The following is a 21,678-nucleotide window of genomic DNA, read 5'->3' as shown; positions in this document are numbered from 1 at the left end:
GAGAAAGGGCTGTGCAAGGTGACTCATCTGTCTGCTAAATCTTACATGGTGAGTGCAAAACTCGCTTTATTTGCACTTTTCAGTCCTCTGCTGTGAGTGCCTGTAGTGTCCAGGGTGTCTGTGAGGGGGTTGAGGCCTTGTGGTGACTGCAGGTGGCTGTGCAGGTCCTCTCTCATCCCTTGGACCCAGCACAGGGCCCCCCATCCAGCGAGTGCTTTGGTGCAGACCCCAGTGTTGTAAAGGGGCCAGATGTGTGAGTCCTGCCTGTTGGGGGCCTGTGTTAACAGACTTGCTGTTGAGAAAGAATTGGTTTACATGTAAAACAGTAACTTTATTTTCTTAAAGTTATTTAAATGTTTAAAACTTCTGCATGTGTCTCTTAGGACTGTGCAGGGACAGGAGCTTGCCTGTTTAGCTGCAACGGTCCAGAAAGTTTCTGGCAACATCATCGCTCTGGTCTTCAGTTGGAACTTGTTGCCATCCAAAGTGGTTCAGCAGAAAGGACTGGACATGGAGGCCTACAAAGCCCTGTAGTCCTGCTGCCACTGCCCTCTCAAATCCTTCCAGCTCCCTCTCACATGGTCTCACTCTGGTGCCCATGCCAATTTTGTTATCGCTAGTTTTCCTGCTATCTGTAAAGGTGTAAAATAAAACCAGGCTGATAAAAAACCAGTTTGGGGAACTTTCAGTGTTCACTGTGTTTCATTATAGTAGACTACTGCGTTTGCTGTATTTTACTTTATTTTTTTTATAGAAAACTTAGAAAAAGTTGCAATTACACACTGCAACTTCCTCTCCTTACAACAAGAAAGAGGAAGGTCAGTAGTTTGTGCAGAAGTTCAATGTGTATTACCTGGTTTAGGGAGATCTAGTTAGCTACATTGCTTGGTTTTAAAAGGAGGAAAAGAGATCACTTGATCGGTCAGCAAGACCACATGACAAGCAGCTGAATGTAATTAGGTGGGGAGGGTGCTTGTGTGGGGCTGGCAGCTTCCTACATCCCTGCAAATGTTAGAGCTACTCATCTGAACTACGCTGTTTTGGTTTTGTTTTCTTTCTCTGCTGATACTACCTGTAGATGAGAAATGGCTCTTTTTGCATGACTATGGTATTCGAGACATCTGAGCTGTGTCAGGAAACTTGTCACTGAAACACCCTTGGAAAACTACAGATCTATTCACAGCTGTTAAGTGTAGGTATGTAAACACTTCCTCTTTTTTATTCGTTTTCATAAGACTTATTGCATTGTTTTCCTTGAGCTGACTGTTGTGTGCCAGCTATTCTTCCATTAAGATCTTTGAAACAATGTCACTGTACTTTAACAAACTGCCTGGACTACTTTGATTTTGAGAGACAGTTCAGCATTGCTGCATCATCATGTTCTAGGGGGAAAAGTAAACTTACGGCTGGGGAGGACACTGGCTTATGGAATACATAGGCTTTGGCTTTAAATGACAAAACTGCAGCTTTTTTTGGTATGGATTTAGTAATTGCTTTTCACAAAAAAATCAATCAAATTTAAAGACAAACCAGGGTAAGTTTATTAATGAAATTAAATGACTGCAGTGACCAGTATCTAGATTGAGTAGCCATAAGGTGCCCATTCTGGTCCCAAGTCATCAGCCTACATTTTGTTCTGTGTTAAGTCAAACTTGTTCTGCAGTTAGAAGGTGGAATTAGACCTCTGATAGTAAAGTGTGCTGTGCAAGTAACAATCATAATACTGAACAAAGTAATGCAATATTTTTCAATGTTGTAGTTCTTGAATTTTTTTCCCGCTCTATTTCTTGCTGTGTTCCCATCAGCATTTAAAGATAAATTATACTCAATAAAACAGTCCTTTACAATCGTGGTTTTTTTTTAACTGGGTTGTGCACCAACATGTTTGTTCTCATGTATACTAAATGGATGATAAAAGGAATAAAAGTGGTGTGTTGCACAGTCTGTTATTTTTAATTAGCAAAAGAAATTGAACAGCAAGGAACCATGAGAGCTCATCTAGTTCACATTCCATGTTCAATCATATAGTAATGAATTGAATCTTAAAATTAATTATGGTAAAAACAGTATGAGGGTGGGATGTTATTACTGTGTTTTGTATCTCCTCTGGAAGAAACTCAAAATGTACATACCCATCTGACTAAGTCATTCCTTGTCACCCCAAGCATGAATTTGTAATCAGGCATCCTTTCTGGCTCATGTGTTTGCCAGCATTTTTCTAATCATGGACCAAAAATTCCAGTCTTTGTAGACTGTAAATAACCAAGAAGGAGTTGTTCAGAGAACAGAAACTTCTGTGGGAAGGTCACAAGGCTTTGCCAGGGTTTTAATTGATGTCTACCATAGATTATCTTAAGATGAGTTTTCTAGTCCTGATCATCCCCGGTTGACTTTTGTCTATGGAAAAGAAGTGAGAAATTCATAAATGTAGTTAAATAGATATGTGTTGCTGCTGTTTCTTTATAGTCATCCCCAACATATGAAAAGATTATATAAAATAACTGGGAAAAGGGATTTTTGTGAACATTGATGCTTGGCTTAGTGTTTTTGCTTTTTCTGTGCTGTGCTGGGCGGATTGGTTGTCATAGCTGCTTCATTGTAATTTATTGTTATATAAAGCTTTCAATTATTGCATTACATGTGCATTTTGAATGTGTGTTACAGAAACTAATTTCTAGCACATTTAGGTAGTGATTTCTAATAACCTAAGTTGCTTGAGAATTAAATATTGATAATGTTGAGATACTGTTGTACAGAGCAAAACAATATTCTACCACCCTTTCCCTCACCATACTGCAATGGGATTTCAGTATATTTGCATATTTCCAGCATGTCTTTTATTTACAGCACTCTCTTAAAATATCCTTAGAAATTGAGCCTGGTAAAAACAAACTGGGAATCTACTTCAGCTAGAGTTCTTCCAACGTGTCACTAACAATGGCATTAAAGAGAAATTGTAATTTTTTTTGCCTTTAGAAAAAAGACAAACCCACAAAAATTCTGAAACTGTACAAAACTTAAAACAATGAACTCAAAAAATCTTGAAAGCAGTTAATAGAAAAAGATCTGTGATGTATCCTAGTACAATGAGAGAAATAAGCTTTAGACAATGGGAAGGAGAAAAAGGAGTAACTTTTATTTGGTCTAAAATGTTTTACTTCATAACTAGGAAATAGTATAGCTCCTGCTTCTGAATTTTGTTTAAAAACTATGTGATAGGGATAAAATGTCTTTAAAAAAAATCGGTTTTGATACACTGTGATACAACTGTTGATATAAACAGAAGCAAGCTGGGATCTTGGTGAGGAGGGAATCCTCTGTGAGTGAGTGGGTTGGGGTGTGTTATCATAGCTCCACTATAGGCACTGCAGCTGTACTGACTAGTGCAAACTGAGATTTTCTTTTTTCTCATACTTAATTTGCTTTTACTGGAATCTCATTACTGGATTCTTAGTTCCTTCTATAGTAAATCAGATGCATTGATTTAAAATCAAACCAAATGCTGCAAGCCAAACCTAGTCTATTAATAGAAGATGAAACAGCAGCACCTACTTTATTGAGTCTCTTCAAATAGAAACTCTTGTGGGACAATATCATTACATACTCCCTGTTTCTTGTGACTTGTACATAGATGAATAGGTTCTTTCATATCTGCTTACCCTTTATGTCCCATTCTTCATTTCAGAGGGTTGATGCCTTTCTCAGTCATAATGTAGAATGTAAAAAATTGCAAACTGTTATATGAAGTTGGTTTACCAGTTTGCATGAGATTTTTGGATTCTTCATAAGTATTCAGTGTTTATATTTGGAGTTAAGCCAAGACAGCAGAGTCTGTATCCACTGTGGTGTGATAACTACACACGCCTTTCCTTGACACAGTTTTCTACAGGGAATGTGCTCTGCTTGGATCAGTTAGAGCAGTCTGACTGGCAATTTATTTTCTTTGCGTAACTTTATATATTTTTTTCTGGAACTTGGGTCACAGAGGTGGTTGTTCTGTAATCCTGCTGCTGCTAAGCCATTTATTAGCTATAGCAGAACCATTCTGAATTTTAATTGAAGACTTCTGAGGGGAGAGGTAGGAAATTGCCTGTTACTTGCAGGTCAGTTAAAGTGAAACTATGCTATGTCTGCAGGAAATGTTATGAAAGAATTTAGGAAGGCATCTACAGCAGGAAAAGCTGGCAACAGCTGCCAGGTTACAGCAGGGCTGTTACTCTACAGCCATCTTGGGGCCCTCCCTGCACCTGGAAATAACTAAAAGGAATAGTATGGGCAAACTGTGGCATTACACTTTGTGCTGCTTTTTGCTTTCCTTGTAGGGCTCATACATGACAAGAATGAGTATAAGAAATTCTAGTTTGCTGTGCTGTTTATCTGAGCAGTCTTTGCTGTATATCAGGATTTAGCTATTATTCATGCTTTAATATGGGATTCTGATCAGAGCAGTGAGATAAATAGTGTTGGCAACTCAGGTTGAAAAACAGCAGCCTTTTTTGAATGGAAGCTTTGTGTTGTGCAGTTCAGCCTGCTTAATCGGTGCTTCTTTTGAATTATGCCCTCCCTGAGGCTCTAGAAAAGAAACTGTGCTAGGAAATGAATTGAAGCAAACCTTTTGCCAAAGCACTGTCTGGGTATTTTGGCAAACTGCAGGACCTCAGTAGAAAGCTTGGGCAGTGTTAATACCTACTGCAGTTCTGGAGCTGTTCAAGTGAAGATTTGGTGAAAGTAGAGGGTTGGTTTTCAATTCTTGAAAAAAACCCACCCAAAACCTGTAGTTTTGGCTTTGCTTCGTTGGAAGAGTTCAAGTGACACTTCTGAGCCACAGGCATACTCGAAATGGCTGTCTTGCTGTCACAGATGAAGATTTCTGTGAAGATTTCTGTTTTGCTGTCACACATCAGTAACTTCCTGAATAGAACAGGTTGTGGCCTATTAAATACCGCCTATTTCAGGCAGAAGTGGTGTTTTATTATGTAATGGACAAGTTCAGTTATGCCCAGAGTATTGTCAGCAAGTTATTTCTAACCTTTCCATAGCATTTATGAAACATGGAAGTGTCACATATGCTTATGATTTCCAGACATGTTTACTAAAAAATCCTGCCCAGTACTGGCTGAAAATCTCTCTCTCAGACTGTAGCTATTACAGACTCTGAAATCAAAGGCTCAGTTTCTTTTTGAGACCTCTTAGGGGCAGATTATTCACAACTGACACCCATCTCTCAAATTCTTTGAAGTGTCATGTTGCCAGCCTGCAGTGCTCTGACTGTCCCCACACGGCAGCATGATGTGGGGTAGGCCCAGTGAGCTTGGCACCTGCAAGGTGGTTTTTAAAAGTTTGGGAGAAGTGAATGCTAGCTGTGACCCTCAGTTTTATCCATCTGGATAGGATACATCCTTCCCTCTCTGTCCATGTGTACCACTTCCCTGCTTAGCATCTCTGACTCTCCTGTGACACTGGATTGGAAATTACAGAGTAGAAGGAATAACCTTTTCCAGTTGCTGGACAGGGTTTTTCTTAACTGACAGTATCCCTTTCTTTCCCAAAGATAACTACAAACTTATTTTGTCCTTTTGGCTAGATCCATTTAAGAAACCCCTCTGATTAAATATTTGCACAAATAACTTTTTATTATTCCTAAAGTCATGCCTGATATCTATAGACTATAGACTTTTTCCACTCATTAGAAATGGATATGGGTTAGTTGTTCAGTCAGTAACTTTTGATGATCAGTAAGTTTTCTGGGGAACAGGATGTTTTCACTGGTTGTTGGAAGTGTGATCTGACACATCAGTCCTTCTCTAAAAGGCCTTGTGGTCAGCTGTTTTCAGAATAACTTCTGAGGGACCTAAAAATCTTTGGTCATCTAAGTAATGAGAAAACACTTAACTTGCTGAGAAATAAATAGCAAAAACAAAATGTAAGAAATTATAGTTAGGAAAGACCACAATATTCCAGAAAAGCAATAATGCTAAAGAGTGATAGCAGCTGCCAAAAAAAAGAGTAAGTTTTGTTGCATCTTCCAATCAAAAACCAGGGTTAGCAAGGAACAGAGTTTACCTCCTATGAAAAACAAAAGAAGCCGATATTTCCCAATCCGAAGGATGAAAAGGTGGATTAAATTCTGCACTGAAATTCTTTCCTGACTCACCCCTTTGTCAGCTCACCCACGTCACATTAGATGAATGATGCAGTTTTATAGCCCCATTTGTATCGTCGTGTGGGCTTCACTTCCTAACAGTCACTAGGAGGTATCTTCAGGTTGTCTGTTGCCTGACCTCCTCCACTGACTTTTAATTGACCTAATCATGATAACTTATTTTTGCCAGATTATGTCCCTCTAATGTAGCTTGTGTCTTGTACCCTTCGTAAGCTTTGTCAGTGTGACCTCTTGAAGAATTATTTTTTGTGTTCCAGGTATCTGGTCTATGAGATGAGGTGGAAGGTAACTGAGAACTTCCCTGTTCTGAAGGAGAAATATATATGTTATTTTTCTTAAATATTTTCTTCTGGCTATTTACAGTGTGTGCTTTAATGGGCTTAAATGAAGAAGCTGGCCTGAGAAATAGATGTTGCAACCTACTGCAACAGGAGTATCTGCACGTTTACCTTGAGATGCTGCTTCATTCATATTCTACCTGCACATATGAAACTGCTTCCTTTTTCAGTTTTTAGATTTTTAACCTTTTTCTTTTTATTCCTCTTATTCTGCTTTTTCATGTGTTCATTTAGTCTAGCTGTCTGCTGGAGGTTTTTACCTCCTGGAAAACTAAATCATTCCTTAAAAGAAAGACTCAATACTATGTAATCCATATTATCTTCCCCTTTATTCTTCAGTGGCTATTTCTGAGGGCAGAAATAGAAGTTTACTCTTTTTTCTGACCCTTCTGGAGTTGAAAGTGTTGCTGAATGAGTAGGTGGTCAAACTCCTGGATATTTCTCTCCAGCTTTGTGGGTGAAATCCTCATGGCTCCTGTTTTGTCTCAAAGAGTTGGAAACTGTAAATCAGTGTAGGACTGTCATTCATAATTCCTTGCTACCTGTCAAGAGCAGGTGCAGGTGCAGTGATATGTTACAAATGTTAAGGTTAGGCTGTGAGTAAGCAGGGAGGTGGGTCCCAAAGTGGTCAGAATTGTCACATTAAGGAAGGATGCTGGGCATCACTCTGAATTTCCTGTTTTTAAGTCAGTGGAAAAGCATAGCATGTTAACTTGTAAGCCATTGTGGCTTAATGTATTCATTAGAGAAAGAATTGAATAGTTGAGATGGAGCAAGTAGTATGGAACTGTTTAAAACAAATTTAAAAATTCTTGCTTTATTTTGCCCAGTGTATTCTGGAATTTATTTGCATTATACAGATGTTTACTTCACTGCTCTGACTTGAAAGCAGCTTCTGATGAGAGTGCAAAGAGGTAACTCATGAGGCAAAAGCTCTTGTTCCCAGGAGGGGTACAGGTCCTCCGAGAGAGTTCAACTGCTTCCATCACGTACCATTGCAACTCTTTATTTATCTACAGTATTTTCTTACCATGAAGCATGAAAATGTCAGAAACTGATGAGGGAATAGAGAGGATGCTGTGCTTTTTACAGAGAAATTGAAACCACACAGAGATCTGTATGGGGAGTGTTGGACTATCATCTGCAACATTCCTGGGTTTATTTTTCATTTTTTTCCAGTTCCGTGCTGCTTTTCATTCCTTTATGTAACGGAGCCATTCTTTGAAATCCAGCCTTCTTTTTGTTGGTTTGGTGATGATGAAATGCAAATACAGTTGCAAAACTAAATGTTTTTTCATTTCCTTTCTTCTCCATTCCTCGTTTCCCCTGGTTTTCTGGAAACAAAATCCAGAACCTGCTGTTTCCTTACCCAGCCTGTTGTGCAAGGTTCTTACCTCATCTGCAAACCTGTTGCTTCCCTTTTGTGCCCCCTTTCTGGGTGGGATCATGATTTTATGCCTGGCATCTCCCATTATAACTCATTCTCACAGTGCTTTGTGTACCTGTCAGTTCTTCTTGCCTCTGAAAAATGCTGCAGTTGCAGTGATGCTGACAAATGGTCATAGAGCACCTTCTGCCGAGTTACAGTGACATCAGCATTTGGAGCCTAAAACCTCACAGCCTAATTTTTTTGTACCTATTTTTGCAGACTCCTGTATGTACCTTGAGCACCCTTAAAATTACTTAGATGTTTCTGAGAAAGAGACAATCTTTAGGCATTGATCCTGCAGTTCCTCTACAGGTGAAACTAAAATGATCTTTACAGTAAAATGTCAGGTAAAGCAATTGAGAGTAACCAAAAGATGAATGCTTAGAGCACCTGAAACTCTTCCTCTCGTTTGTGAGAGGAAGGGCTATGTTCCTTCTTGTTATTTATGTTACAGAAAAGCCCAAGAAGCCGCAGAAAGTGTCATTTTGGCCAAAACTAAAGCAAACCAGGTCATATATTTTCCTAAGAAAACAAAACCAGTGCAGCTCAGAACATTTCAGTGAAGTGCTTATTTATTAACTCTCTTCCAGCAGCAGAGAAGTTACTTGAGTTAATAAAAATTATTGTCATAATTTGCTTATATTACATTTGTACATATCTGGCAGCTTTTAACAAAAGGCACTTCTGATGAAGCATTGACTAAGCAGGAACATGATTTAACTCTGTCCCTTGTTTCGACAGAGCTGGCAAGTGTCTGGTGCTGACCAGTTCTTCAAGCATTAAGGTGCTGCTGGAGCCTTAGAGCAGGGTGAGGCCGTTCTCTGTGCTCACCCACGCTGGGCAAGAATGTGGTTACTGCTTTGCTGGAGTGTCAGGGGAGTGCTGGTGTGACAGGATTAGTGAATTTACAGGTCCAGATCACTTTCTCAGTTCTTCTGCTGTGACAGATGAAGTGACACATAAAACAGCTGTTGAAGTTGTTCTAAGGTTATGTAGTGCCTGGGTGAAAAATTTTTGTAGTATGAATTTATGTGCACTTGCAGAATGATCAAATCTGTCCGAATGCATTATTGCCATATGCTTGTATTTACACAATATCCACTGAGAGATGTGCAGTATCTTCCTTTTCTGTCTGTGTGGGATTTGCCCAATGCCCATGTCAACCCTCTAGTCACAAGCCTGCAAGCCTCTACAGCAAGGAAACAGCAGTTTACATTAAAGACTGCTGTATCCTCCTCCCACCTGAGATAAAGGATGTAGAGCTGTGAGTGGAACTGAACAGTGTGATCCATATAATCCAGCATTAATGCATTTTTGTATGAAGACCCTTGTTAGGAAGGAATGGTGTAATTGTATTAAGGTGTGTGGGTGGTTTCGCAGAAACTTTAGATCTGCTCCTGGGTAGGCCCTGCACAAATCCCTCTTGAAATGCTGTTTGCCCCTAGGAATAAATGGGACATGTGAACTGTGTAATTGCTTCCCAGCCCTGCTGTCAGGCAGCGCCCTCCTTAGACACAGAGACATGAGGCACACCTCCTTATCTCTGAGCACCCTCAGCTCCGTGCAAACAGGTGACACGTAAGCCTCCTGGCTGTGTGCTCAAGAGGTGGTGCTAGAAAAATACTCCTACTGAAAGTAATATCTCCAGTGTGCTAACTATTCCTATAGCAGAGTTTGGGGTAAGTGGTATACCTTACTTTAAATTAATGTGCTTGAGGACTGTCTGGTTAGGGACATACACTGTATCTGTGTACATGTTTCTATTTGCAGCTCAATGCCTTTTTTTTTTTTCTTTTGCTTATGTTTTAATTTACTCATCTCTTTTACCTTCTTCCTTTTTCCTTCTCTTCATCAGCTCAGTAGCAGCACAGGAGTTGCATGTTCTGTGTTAAGGCCAGTTCAGGAAGCATATATTCCCTGTTCCCATACTGCATGGGGGAAATCCTGCATGCCAAGCCAATTTCCTTAATTCATACAGGAGCAATACTGCCATAGTCTGGAATGTTTTATCACACAGTAGAGTTGTGATATTTGTGCCCTGGAGGAAAAAATATGAGCCTGTTAACGTTGATGCCTGTCAATGTGAGAGTATCTCGGACTAGGAAATCCAGGGAACAAGAGGAGCACTTGCTTTGCTCAGTGTCCCTTTTTAATAAGCCACAGCCTGGATGTGTGTGTATGTGGAGGCTCCAGAGCAGCAGCTGTACAGGCACAGCTGTGTGGGTCCTGTCAGCAATGGAAAAGGCCAGTGGAGTTTTTCCAGCACTTGCTCATAGTTCTTGTCCATCTGCATACCAAGCAAAGTGCAAAGCCAGAGCTGAATGGGATTTAAGGAGGGATTTACAGCAGGCAAAACTGTGGAGGGCTTGATGTGGAGCTTAAAACTGTGTGTCCATTTGTGATTTTTATTTTTTTTAACCAAGGGGTTCTTAGGCTTTTGAGGAAGATTTGGGCATGATTTTCTTTTGGTGACCTGATGAATTCTGATCGTATCATCAATTTTCTCTGAATCTTCTACATGCTCTCCTGATATGCAAGGTACAGGAATGTGGAAGGAAAAACTGGAAAGCATGGAACTATAAGGCTTAATTAAAAAAAAAAAACAAAATCAAAATTGGAAGAAAAAGGTGGGATGGGGTTTTAGTAACAGGGCCATGACTTTTAAAAACTTCACAGCAGTTTTTGCTATAAAGGTACTTTGCTGGGAATATATTCTTATTTCTGTTATGTGGAGCTGGATGTGTCTGGACATTAGGACTGCAGGTCTCGGAAGAAGAGGGTGGAGATCACTTTTTAAATATTTGTACAGGGAGGAGGACAAGGCTTGAAACTGCTATGAAAATAGCTCTTTGCATGTCTCCAAGGATAGGTTAACTGTGCAGGGTTTCACAAGAACCACTCCCTGGAGATATTTGAATAATAGATTGACATTATAGGGTGCAGTGAGAGGTGTGTGCATTTCAAAAGCCAAAGGAGAAAATTTCCTTTTCAAGCAAATCCTTTAGAAGGCATTTTTATGCCCTTCCTGTGAAGGGCTCCTGGTCTTCTGTCAGTCCTCTGGAAATTGTATTTGTAACCAGCCATAGGGAGTATTGAGGTTTAAGTGGGCTGAATGATGGGGCATGTTTGGACAAACAGACATTACAAATCAGATATGACACTAGGAATACCTTTAGGTTTTACTTCCCCAAGGTCTAACCTTGATCTTTCTGTTTTGGCCAGAGCTTTAACCCAGCCCGGTCCAGTGGAAGGGTGCAGCTGAAACACAACAGTTCCCTACAGCTCCATGTAAGAGCTGTAGTGCCTTTCCTTCCTCTGTAAGGTCTTGCACAGGGTGCATGATAAATTAGCTTTCTTATGACATTAAATTAGCAGGGATTAGGTGGCACTATCATTTGTACTTTTTATTAAAAATATGTTCTGTATACCTACAGTTAGCTAACACAATACCAACAAACCAAGGCAAATACCTCTGTACAGGTGGGATAGCACAGTAAAAGGCTGGAAGGTAGCTTGTCTTTGTATAATATACTGGCTCTGAGATTTAAGTCTTTTAAAGCAGCAATTAATTTAGGGATATCAAAGGTGAAAGAACACATGCTTAAGTAGAGGTTGAGCTTACACAGCTCTTTGCCCTTAGAGAAGATTCTGAGGGCAAAGGAAACACCATGTAAGAGATGGAAGTCTAAATCAAATGCAGTCTTTAGAAAAAACCTTTATTTGTTTATTTTTTAAACTATTTTTCCCTTTCTTCTAGTGCATTTCAATGAAAAGACTTTGTAGACCAAGGTTTGCAGTCTGGTTTTACCTCTTTTTCCTTCCCCAGCAGGGGACAGGATTTAAAAAATGAAACAAAACCCTCAAAATCACTTTTGCTGATACATGTGAGTCTGTCTAATGGATTGGGTTTTTTAATTTCTTCTAAAAGTACTCTTATGGCAGTGTGGCTACCTGTTTAACTTGCTTACTTGAACATACTGCTCCTTCAGCCCTGTGTGGTGGATGCAGGCCTGCATTGTGGTGAATTTGTGTGAAAAACTCACTGATAACTATTCCTGCAGCGTTTACTCTTTCAATCTTCTGCTCTATTGCAAAACTTTGGTTAAAACATGACAAGGGAAGTGAATTAGCTGGCTGTGGTGTAGTAGTGAGTGTGACCTCTGTCACCTAAAACTCCTTTCCTGCAAGGTTTTACTGGTATTGATGGTATACTTTAAAATATGCCTGGGCTGGGGGGAGAGAGACTTCAGCCCTGAAAAAGGAAAAAAAGTGTCAGATGCTTTCCACTGACTCTTTGGTTGGAGAGTATCTGGGGTAAATCTGACTGTGGTCTGCATTTGACTGTGGTATTCAAGAAATGAATTGGTGTTTTGCCATTGATGCAAACTACTGCAGTGTTTTACTTGAAATGAATAACTTTATCTAGTTCAAGCTACAAGTAGTTCCAAAAATACTTATTTACGGTTGAAACAGCAGATTTTACTCTTTTAAAATTTTATGTCATCATCTAATTTTTTCTATTTTGGTTTGTCACAATTTTCATCCTTCATAAAAGGCAATTTTATGCCAATTTTATGTTGCTTTATGAATGGTTATTTTAGGCTTATCTTTTTGTGTTCTTGTCTTTGAACATGAGAGAAGGCAGCTCTCTACTGTTTGTTTTGGGGGAGGAGAGGCTCAGTAGCTACTCAACAGGAAAGTGCCAATGCACTCATATCAGCCTTTGTAGTACACGTGAAATTTGCCAGGGACTTTTGTTACACGTTCCAGCTGTTCCTTCATGTAGATCAGACTACACATAATATGGTTATTTTTTCAAAGGTGCAAAAAGGAAAAAGAGAAATTTCTTAAATGTGTGTGAACCATGGAAAAAATGTATGTGTTGTTTGGTGGCAATTCAGGATCAAGATTTAGTTTGAATGATTAACTAGCATCATGATAAAAACTTTGAAAATTGTTCCTTGAAGCCAAACAACCCAAGAGCAAGAAAAAGCTTTTTCAAGACTGAAAAATAGCTATTAGTAGAAAATTATTGTAATTTTCATTTCAATATAGTGGGCAGTCTCAAAAAATGTAGGAGTTTTTTGTATATTAATAATGCCACAGTGAGAGTGAGGCCAGAATTGCATTGCTGGTATGTTTAAGTAGCTTTTACAAGCTTCCATGCAGATTAAAATCAGTTCTACAGTTCATGTTCCAGATATCTTGAATACTTTGACCTTGATTTTCAGTCTTTCCCGAAGAAGGTAGAATTTTGTTGTCTTCTCTTTCGAGTAAGAGGAATGTAATAAAATTAAAGATGCACTTTTTCAGTCACAGCTGAATTTGCTGTTGGATTGGTGTAATTGAGAGTTTAAGGTGAAGCCAGTGTAAAGGAGTACAGAACTTGTCTCACTGCTCGATGCTTTGTAGTTCAAATAGTGATTTGTATTTTAAACATTTGTCAAAAGAAGCCCTGGCAGAGCTGGTGACTAACTCATCCTTTTTGCTTTGCTTTTTAAGGTGCCTCCTGAATTCTCACTATGTCTGATGGGGACTATGATTACCTCATAAAATTTCTAGCACTGGGTGATTCTGGAGTAGGAAAGACCAGCCTTCTTTACCAGTATACAGATGGCAAGTTTAACTCCAAATTTATCACAACGGTGGGCATTGACTTCCGGGAAAAGAGAGTGGTGAGTTTTCACAAAGAAGGTGTTATTTGAAAATGGTCTCTATTTGTTAAAAATCAGACCTGCCCATCCCTATGTGTAGGCATGTAATCCATAGTTCCTGTGTACTTAATCTTGTGACAGGGTAAAGACCTCATGTTACCTGGTTATTTTTGAGTGCACAGACCCATTTCCCCAAAAGTTAAAGAAGAGCTGATTCTAAGAAACCACTTCATTCTGTTCAACAGGTGTTGATGGGAGTGTCTACTCCATGAATTGTGCACATAATACCTGGAGTAGCACTTCTATTGTTGAACTCCCTCCGCAAGGAAGAAATGAGCTGTAGTAAAAATGCTTTTTCCTGTGTGTGAACTGGAAATGGCCAGTGAACAAAGGCTGTAATGTTGATTTTAAAACCATTTTACAATGTGGATGGAACAGGATAGCATGATACATGCTGATGATTTGGCTTCCTAAATAGTCACCACTACCAGAGAAGAACTGTCAAAAATAAGGTTTTGGGTTTTTTTTTAACCTGAGTTGTTATTAAACTAAGAAAATGTACTTTTGATATAAAGCTGAGCAATGTGTTATGATAACCATCTGGATGCTGGTCCTTACTGCTCTGGAAAGTGGAGTTGGCACAAGTTGTTTTTTCATTCTTCTGTACAAGTATTAAATGCCTGATGATTTCCCAAGTGTCCAGAAATCTGGATGGTGCAGGAGGCATTGTGCAGACTGGCTTTTGATGCCTGACATACACAACAGTCATGCAAGGAGTAACTATCTTGATGAAAATGCCAAGCTGATCTCTTGAATAAGTCAGTGTTCCTTCTGTGGGATAGTAAACATGATGTGTTTGCTTGATCAGCATATTTGATAACTCAGGATAAGATTTAGGTTTCATAGCCTGAATTTTATAATCCACAAATTCAGCAAGATTATGTATCTTTAAAGATATGTTTGTAACTCTAGTAGTCTTAGATACAATGGCAGTTGAAGGTAAAGAATATGACCTATCATGAAGGTTCCTAAGCAAGAAATGAATCTATTTTTATCTGATCCTTCCAAGATTAAGAGATGCCCTTATTTATATTTTCATGCTGAGTAAACTCTTCAGCTTTTATTATTATCATGCAATTTCTGCTTTATAAGCTGTGATATGAAAACTCTACCCTCAGCAATTTCTCAGCAATCTTTTGGCAGCTAAGAAGAGATGTCATTATCTCCATGAGTCAGTTTGCTAATGAGGTTCTGCTGGTGGCAGAAATACATTGCCAGATTGCATTGTTGCTTTCTTATATTTTCATTTGAACATTATACAAGATAATAGTAAAAAACCCCATAAAATCCAAATATAAAATTAATCTTATCTCATGGCTGCTCTAAATATCTGTCTGGAGGCCATAGTCTATTGGAGACTGCTTTTCCAATTCACTTTTACCCTTATTTTTAAATATTAAATTGGATGCAGAATTAAAATGTAACATATTCCTTTTTTTCTTATAAAGCAAAGGGATTGAGTTGTAGTTGGGATCTTTGCATTTTGTTGCATTTAATGACTTCAAACATCAGTTATTTTGTGTTCTGTAGCAGCTGGACTGGTAACAAATTTACCTTTTATAGGTGTATAGACCCAATGGGCCGGATGGTGTTGGAGGCAGAGGACAGAGAATACATCTTCAGCTCTGGGACACTGCAGGGCAGGAAAGGTATGACTGGAGATGGGAACCTGTGCTTGCTGTAACAGTGGTGGAAAGTTTCCTATGAATACTTATTAAATTATGACTATAATTTACAACTGCAGAACATGAAAACTGTAATTCTTGCTTTTTTGTCTTTTGGAAACTTTCAGTTAACTTTTTTCATGGCCAGTATAGACGCTTTTAAAGCTTTTCTTTGTCAAGTTTTTCTTAAATTTCTGTAAATCTGTTGAGGGCTTGGGAAAGTTAGACAGGTAAAATCATCTCAAAGAATTCTTTTCTATTTGCCTATCAAAAGACTAGAATCCTCGTGGTTGTTAGTCTTAAAATGAAGGACTGATGTGTTTAGGGGATAAATTTCTGTTCAAAGTTAGAATTTCATTATTATTTTAATCTCTGACTCTTGATCAAGGCATGCTTTATAGTAGAAGACTTAGTCTAAAGCTCTCACTCTCTAGTCTCTTTGACTCCTTAGGCCTTGATTAGGCCACGGTAATGTTAGCAATTCCTGTTACACAGTCCCTGCATCAGCAAAACAGTTATGAATATTTCATTCTACTTAATTCAGTCTTGAGTTACCTCAGTTTTATGACTGTATGCAATTATGTTTTTAAAGTAACTTGTCAGATGAGCCAACTAATTTCACTTTGCTGGTCTAGGTTTCGTAGCTTGACAACGGCTTTCTTCAGAGATGCCATGGGGTTTCTGCTACTCTTTGATCTGACAAACGAGCAAAGCTTTCTGAATGTCAGGAACTGGATAAGTATGGCTTTTTTTTTTTTCTTTCTTTGCATGGGTGGGGAGTGGTTGTGTTTGTAAATGTGGAGTTTCACTGAGAAACAGAACATAAAACACTGGTTTTTGTCGCTTTCTCAGTAAAAGAATGTAAATGTTACATTCATAATTGTAATAGCTGCTAGTAATGGCTTCTAGGGTTTACCTGAAATTCAGCTTTGCCTACCAAACTTGAATCTTAACCTATATGAAAGCAGGTTGAGAGAACATCATAGCCCTGGCTCTGATGCTGTTCAGTAATTTAAGAGTGTGGAAAGCCTATGCAAAACTCTTATTTTGACTCACCTGAAGCTTTGTCAACAAAACTTAACGGAAGGCAAATGTTACTGGTCTCGTATATGTAGGCAAAGAGGTTCCTGTACTGCATCATCCATAAGGAGAGGGAACTATATCCTTTCCTGGCAGCTCACTGGAGATACTTAGTGAGCATAACTCCTTAATCTGCAAATACACAAGTTTCTGGGCTAAATTTGTCAGGCTTCTGTTTTTCTGGATTTTTCACTGGGTAGGTGGTAGTGGGTGCCCAGCTGTTCCCTGGCTCCTCAGAGCAGTAGCAGAAGTGCTGTGAGCTAACAGAGAACATACTTGGCTTGTGGTGGTGTTCTAAGTGAGCTCTGAGTTCTGTTGTGACCCCTGTTCATGTTGGTGCTCTTAGGTCAGCTACAAATGCACGCGTATTGTGAAAACCCTGACATTGTGTTATGTGGAAACAAGAGTGATCTGGAAGACCAGAGGATGGTGAAAGAAGAAGAGGCTAAAGAACTTGCAGAAAAATATGGGTAAGTAACTTCTTTCCAATTATTGCTGCCTTTAAAAGCAGAATGAAATGTTTTCTGTAATGCTTTTTTCTGCATACTGAAAGATTGCTGTGAGAATAAGCATTTTAGGATGTTTAACTGGCTGGTATATCTTTTTTTTTTCTGTCAGAGATTAATGTGTTCTGCATTGCTAAAAAATAAATACTTAGTATTGCAATAATATTGCACTGGAGATTGGTTAATCTTCTTTCCTTGGCAGTAAACAAAATAAATTTTCACAGACATTCTAGAAAAGAGATAGAATTTAGGTAGAGAGGCAGGTGAATAATGGGTTCTTAGCTCGTGCCTGTGCTGAGGCATCTGCACTCTCACAGGCTCCCAGGGAGTCTGAAAACTGAGTCAGAAAGCAGGAAGACAGGGTAGCCTTGCCCTTCCCCTTCCCTACAGGCACAGGTCATGTGTCCCTGAAGAAATATGTGAAATCTTTGTTCCTACGAAATATTAATAACCCCATAGTACTTTTATACCCCTTAACTCTTTCATGGGGCTCATCTCTGGATTACATTTGCATTTTGCTATGAATCAGAAATGCACTTTTGAAGGAAATCTTCTGATGCTTTTATTGTGGTTTGATTCACATGGTGGAGCAGCTTTCTGGCACATGAATTGGATTCCTTCTCAGCTGAAAAGTGAACTACATGATGTGGTCCAACCAGTAATCTGTGTTCAGTCTGGAGGAATAGATGAGAACTGCTCCACAGAAAAGCCCACAAAACATGCATGGTGTGAGCACTGGCTCCTCAGTGCAAACTGCCTTGTTCTGCAGCTCTTCTCCTGTTGTGTCATGCTGGTTCCATGCTTAATGTGACTGTTTCTTAATCTCTTTATATGTGACTTCTGGAAATAATTGATGGAATATTTGTCTTTGTGGCTGAAAATGCCAACTTAATTTAGGAATAGGGAGCTAAAAGTCAAGGTTGTGGATCACATCCAGTCCGTAGGCAGTTATGAAGTTCTCTGCCCTGTAGAGGTGAGCCAGGATAGCTGCTAGGAGTCATTCTCTCCTGAGGGGAACCAAGATAAATCCTGCTGCAGTGAACAGTTTTCTGGTAACAAAAGTGTGAGTATCCCTTTTCTGTGAAGGGCCTTGTACTCTTAAGTGATGTATTCAAAAATGATTGCAGCAGACCTACAGACTGAGACAGTAAGATATTTCTGACCACTCACTGAGTCTTGCAAGTTAAGGAAGAAATACTGAAAATTCTGAAGCGATGATCTCAGTTTCCTGGGCAGTAACACCAATGTAGCTGCTGTAGCCCCTCACTGTGGGGACCACTAAGTGCAGCTGGTCACAGCCTTTGAAACTGCCATCCTGATCCACAACAGTAATGAAAATGAGCAATGTATTTTCAATAACAAGGTGCCAGAAACTTTTGTTTACAAAGACATAGGTGGTCTGAGCACTGAGATTTTATGTAAGAAAGTTTAGAGTTAGGATGTTAGCAGAAGAAACAGTCACCTTTTGCAGTGATAAGGTACCACACTGTGAGTCTTTACTGCCTTGCCTGGAGAGGAACAGCCATACCAGCATTCCCCCTCTTGCAATGACTCCAGAGCTGATGTGTATAGAAATCAGAAAGGAGAACACTTAATGCACACGAGGACATAGAAAATAATTGCATCTCTTCCAGGGAACAGAGCTTAAAAAAACAGACCTCAGGAGCATAATTCACACTGACCAGTGCCTCTGTAAATTTTGGACTCCATTAAAACTTACCCTTCTGCCCTACTTACAAAGTCAACCACTTCATTAATTTCTTTTGCATTTCAGACCAGAGCACTTAAAATCACACAAAGGCTGTCACTGCTGCTCCACAGCAGAAAGACACTGAGTATGTGGCAGTAACCTGTATGGTTTTGTTCTCCTGTGAGTATAAACTGTGTGATGTAAGTTTGTGTTTTCTGTCTTCTGCAGAATACCATACTTTGAAACCAGTGCAGCTAATGGGAATAATGTAAGCAAAGCCATTGAAACTCTGCTTGACCTCATTATGAAGCGCATGGAACGGTGTGTGGATAAATCCTGGATCCCTGAAGGGGTGGTGCGTTCCAATGGGCACAGCTCTACAGAACAACTCAATGAGGAGCAAGAAAAAGGCAAATGTGGCTGTTAGCCCAGTTACAATTAAGTTTAATATGTATGATATAGTACAGTTGCAGCTTAACTGTTTAACTTATGGACAAATCACATTGTGTAGTTATTTAATGAGCTCTGTTAATTCTTGATACTAATTTTTGTTTTCTGCCTCTCAACCAACTTTGGCCTTTGCTTGCAAGGTATGCAGTTTATTAGTGGTGGGACAGAGGATTAGTTTGGTGTAGCACTGGATATTCCTCTACTTCTGTGCTTTGGAGAAAAGGGAAGGAAAGGAATTTTCATTACCAAATTCGGAAACATCTCTATGGGCAACGAGAAAGGGTAGGGTTATGAACTGAAGGGTTTTATTTGCCCTCTGAAAGCTCCAGTAACTACACAGACTAGGCCTTTAGATTAGATACTGTGACAGCCTTTGGTCTCTACTAACAGCAAGCTTACCAACATGGTTCTTGGTTTTGAACAGAAACATTTAATCATTTCACCAATCAGTAACAATCTTAAAGAGCAAATCCTGTGTTTTTCACAAAAGCTTGTGAGTAGTTTCTCCTTGCTGTCTCAAACCATCAGTTTTTAGTGATGAAAACCAAAAGAAAGCTATTCAATGCAGAGTAAAAAAATCCAGAGTAGCACAGGGGTGCTCATGGAGAGCACTTGGGGTATGTCATGTACTTGAACATGTAAACTACAACTGTACTATATAAAGTGTATCCAACGCAGCCTGTGAGACCTCCTGACAGCATTTGAATTTCTAGAACACGCAGCTACATATATTTATGTGTAAGTGGCATAACTGTGCATCTGTTATGTTTCTTTTATATTACCATTCATGTTTTAACAGGAATGTAGGCCAGCTTACATGTCAGCAAAATTTCATCAGAGCTGGTGCTTTGCACTGAATTTGTTTTACCAAATGCAGATTCAGAATGTTTCTTCAAATTTGGATTGAAAAATGAATGATGATTTGTCTTCTGGTGAGATGCAGCTAAGATACTAGTTCTGTAGATCAGTATTTCTATAAATTTATAATGCTCATTTTATTCTGCCAACCTTTGTGTCCTGTACATCTTGGTTATCATATATTCATTTGTGGCTCGTTCATTTCCTTTAGGTTGTATTTAAAAAAGAATAGAGTTGCTTTTCTTTCCCCCCCCCTACAGATCGTATAAATGTCAGTTTTGGTTTCAGTGGATCATGTTACTCTGACCATTTTTATTTATTCATACAACCTAAGAAAGAATCAGTGTTTTTTGGGTCTTTTTTCCAGTTTGATTTATGAGATGTGCCTACCATACTGATTTCTATCCTGGCAGAGGTTGTATAACTGTAAAGTATTGCCAATTAAAGTCATAACATGCCAAATTGAGTCTTGTTAAAGACTTTCCACAGCAGTTTGTTTACAAAACTCCAAAGGTATTGCTTCTTTAGAAATTATGTATTTATTTATTTAAATGTTCTAAGTACTGCAATTTCAGGCAAGTATTAATACCACTTATGAACATGAATTGCAACATAACAAATTTTATGAAGGAAGGACCAAAAATGTTTCTAGAATAGGAGTTAAGAAAAAAATATATATTTGATGTAGCCTCTGGTTATATTGATTAATACAAGAATAAGTGTTAAAACTTGGTTCTTAAAATATTTTACGCAGGAATGCGTTGTTCTTTAACAAACACAACATGTAAATATTAAATTTTTATCACAACCTACACAGAATATTTTAAAAGTGCAATATAATTTGACTGCTCTGGAGCTAGGACAGAGATAAAAGCAATTTATATATGATTATAGGGTTTGTTTTTTTTCTACTGCACAATACCAAGATTCTAAAACGCTTGTGGACCGGGGTTACTGTAGTTGAACTCAGAGTGCCTTTTGAAGTTACCATCATGTCTCTGACCAGTAGAGCAACAAACTCTACTGTAGGACACAATACATTTCAATGTACTTCAGTGTCTGAATTTCTTTTAATGTAACTCTTTGCTTTTCAGAGGGTTACAGTGGAACTTTGTCATGCATTAACTTTAATGGGAGTTTTTGTGCTTATGCTCCATCCAGTACCTGAAAACTTTAAGGATTATTGCAACCAACTACTGAGCTAAGTGGCTACTGAAATGGTGTAAAAATATTTCCTTTTGAATACTTATGTTTAAATTGGATATTAAATATTAAATACTGGAACTGTCATATTTTTGTCATGCCTGTTATTTGTAGCTATTTACAAAGAGAGTCTACATAAAATTGCTTTGATGTCAGCCTTTGAAATGTGTCATGAGATTTATCTGTTTGAATTATTGTGTGGCAGAACTTTTTTCCCTTTTAAACTCTCATGAGAAATCATGGTAATGTTTCCTGACAGTAAATTACACTATTCTTATTAGTCTAGTACTGGTTTTAAAAAACAAAGAAACAAGAATTCTTATGTGATGAGAAACTGTTATTTCAAGAAAAGTTGCTTCCATCCAGCGTCCAATGAAAACATTGATGTGTAATGGAACAAAGTTTTGGAAAGGATTTCCCTTATGTTTCATTGCCTCAAGATTTCTTATTAATATCAAATAGTTAAACGTTCCTGATCTGAACTTTGCCAGCATTGTTGAAGAGAGCTGTGACATTTCCTGTTGTCTCGGTTCAGTGTCAGTCTGTCCCTCTGCACTGTCCCTGTGTGTTGTGGGGTTTTTTA

At 38.7% G+C, this 21,678-nt stretch overlaps 1 protein-coding gene across 2 annotated transcripts in view; it reads left to right on the top strand.

Annotated features, from left to right (window-relative positions):
- The window catches only part of RAB27A (RAB27A, member RAS oncogene family), a 29,960-nt gene extending 8,778 nt beyond the window's left edge, over window positions 1-21,182 (top strand). Inside the window, exons 1-6 of one of the 2 annotated variants that reach the window (XM_008927135.3) lie at window positions 907-1,196; window positions 13,433-13,605; window positions 15,208-15,293; window positions 15,944-16,047; window positions 16,735-16,858; window positions 18,813-21,182. In XM_008927135.3, coding sequence (XP_008925383.1) covers window positions 13,453-13,605; window positions 15,208-15,293; window positions 15,944-16,047; window positions 16,735-16,858; window positions 18,813-19,011 — 666 coding nt within the window. In that variant the 5' untranslated portion in view covers window positions 907-1,196; window positions 13,433-13,452 and the 3' untranslated portion in view covers window positions 19,012-21,182. Of the gene's footprint in view, window positions 1-906; window positions 1,197-13,432; window positions 13,606-15,207; window positions 15,294-15,943; window positions 16,048-16,734; window positions 16,859-18,812 lie in introns of those variants that run through there. The other variant, XM_018069768.2, reaches the window with a different exon arrangement.
- Window positions 21,183-21,678: the final 496 nt, after the last annotated feature.

This window comes from Manacus vitellinus, unplaced genomic scaffold (genome assembly GCF_001715985.3).
Source record: "Manacus vitellinus isolate BGI_N305 unplaced genomic scaffold, ASM171598v3 scaffold_16_pilon, whole genome shotgun sequence".
Taxonomy (NCBI): Eukaryota; Metazoa; Chordata; class Aves; order Passeriformes; family Pipridae; genus Manacus; species Manacus vitellinus.
The sequence above is the reverse complement of the archived record's forward strand: the minus strand, read 5'-3'. Positions and strand labels throughout refer to the sequence as shown.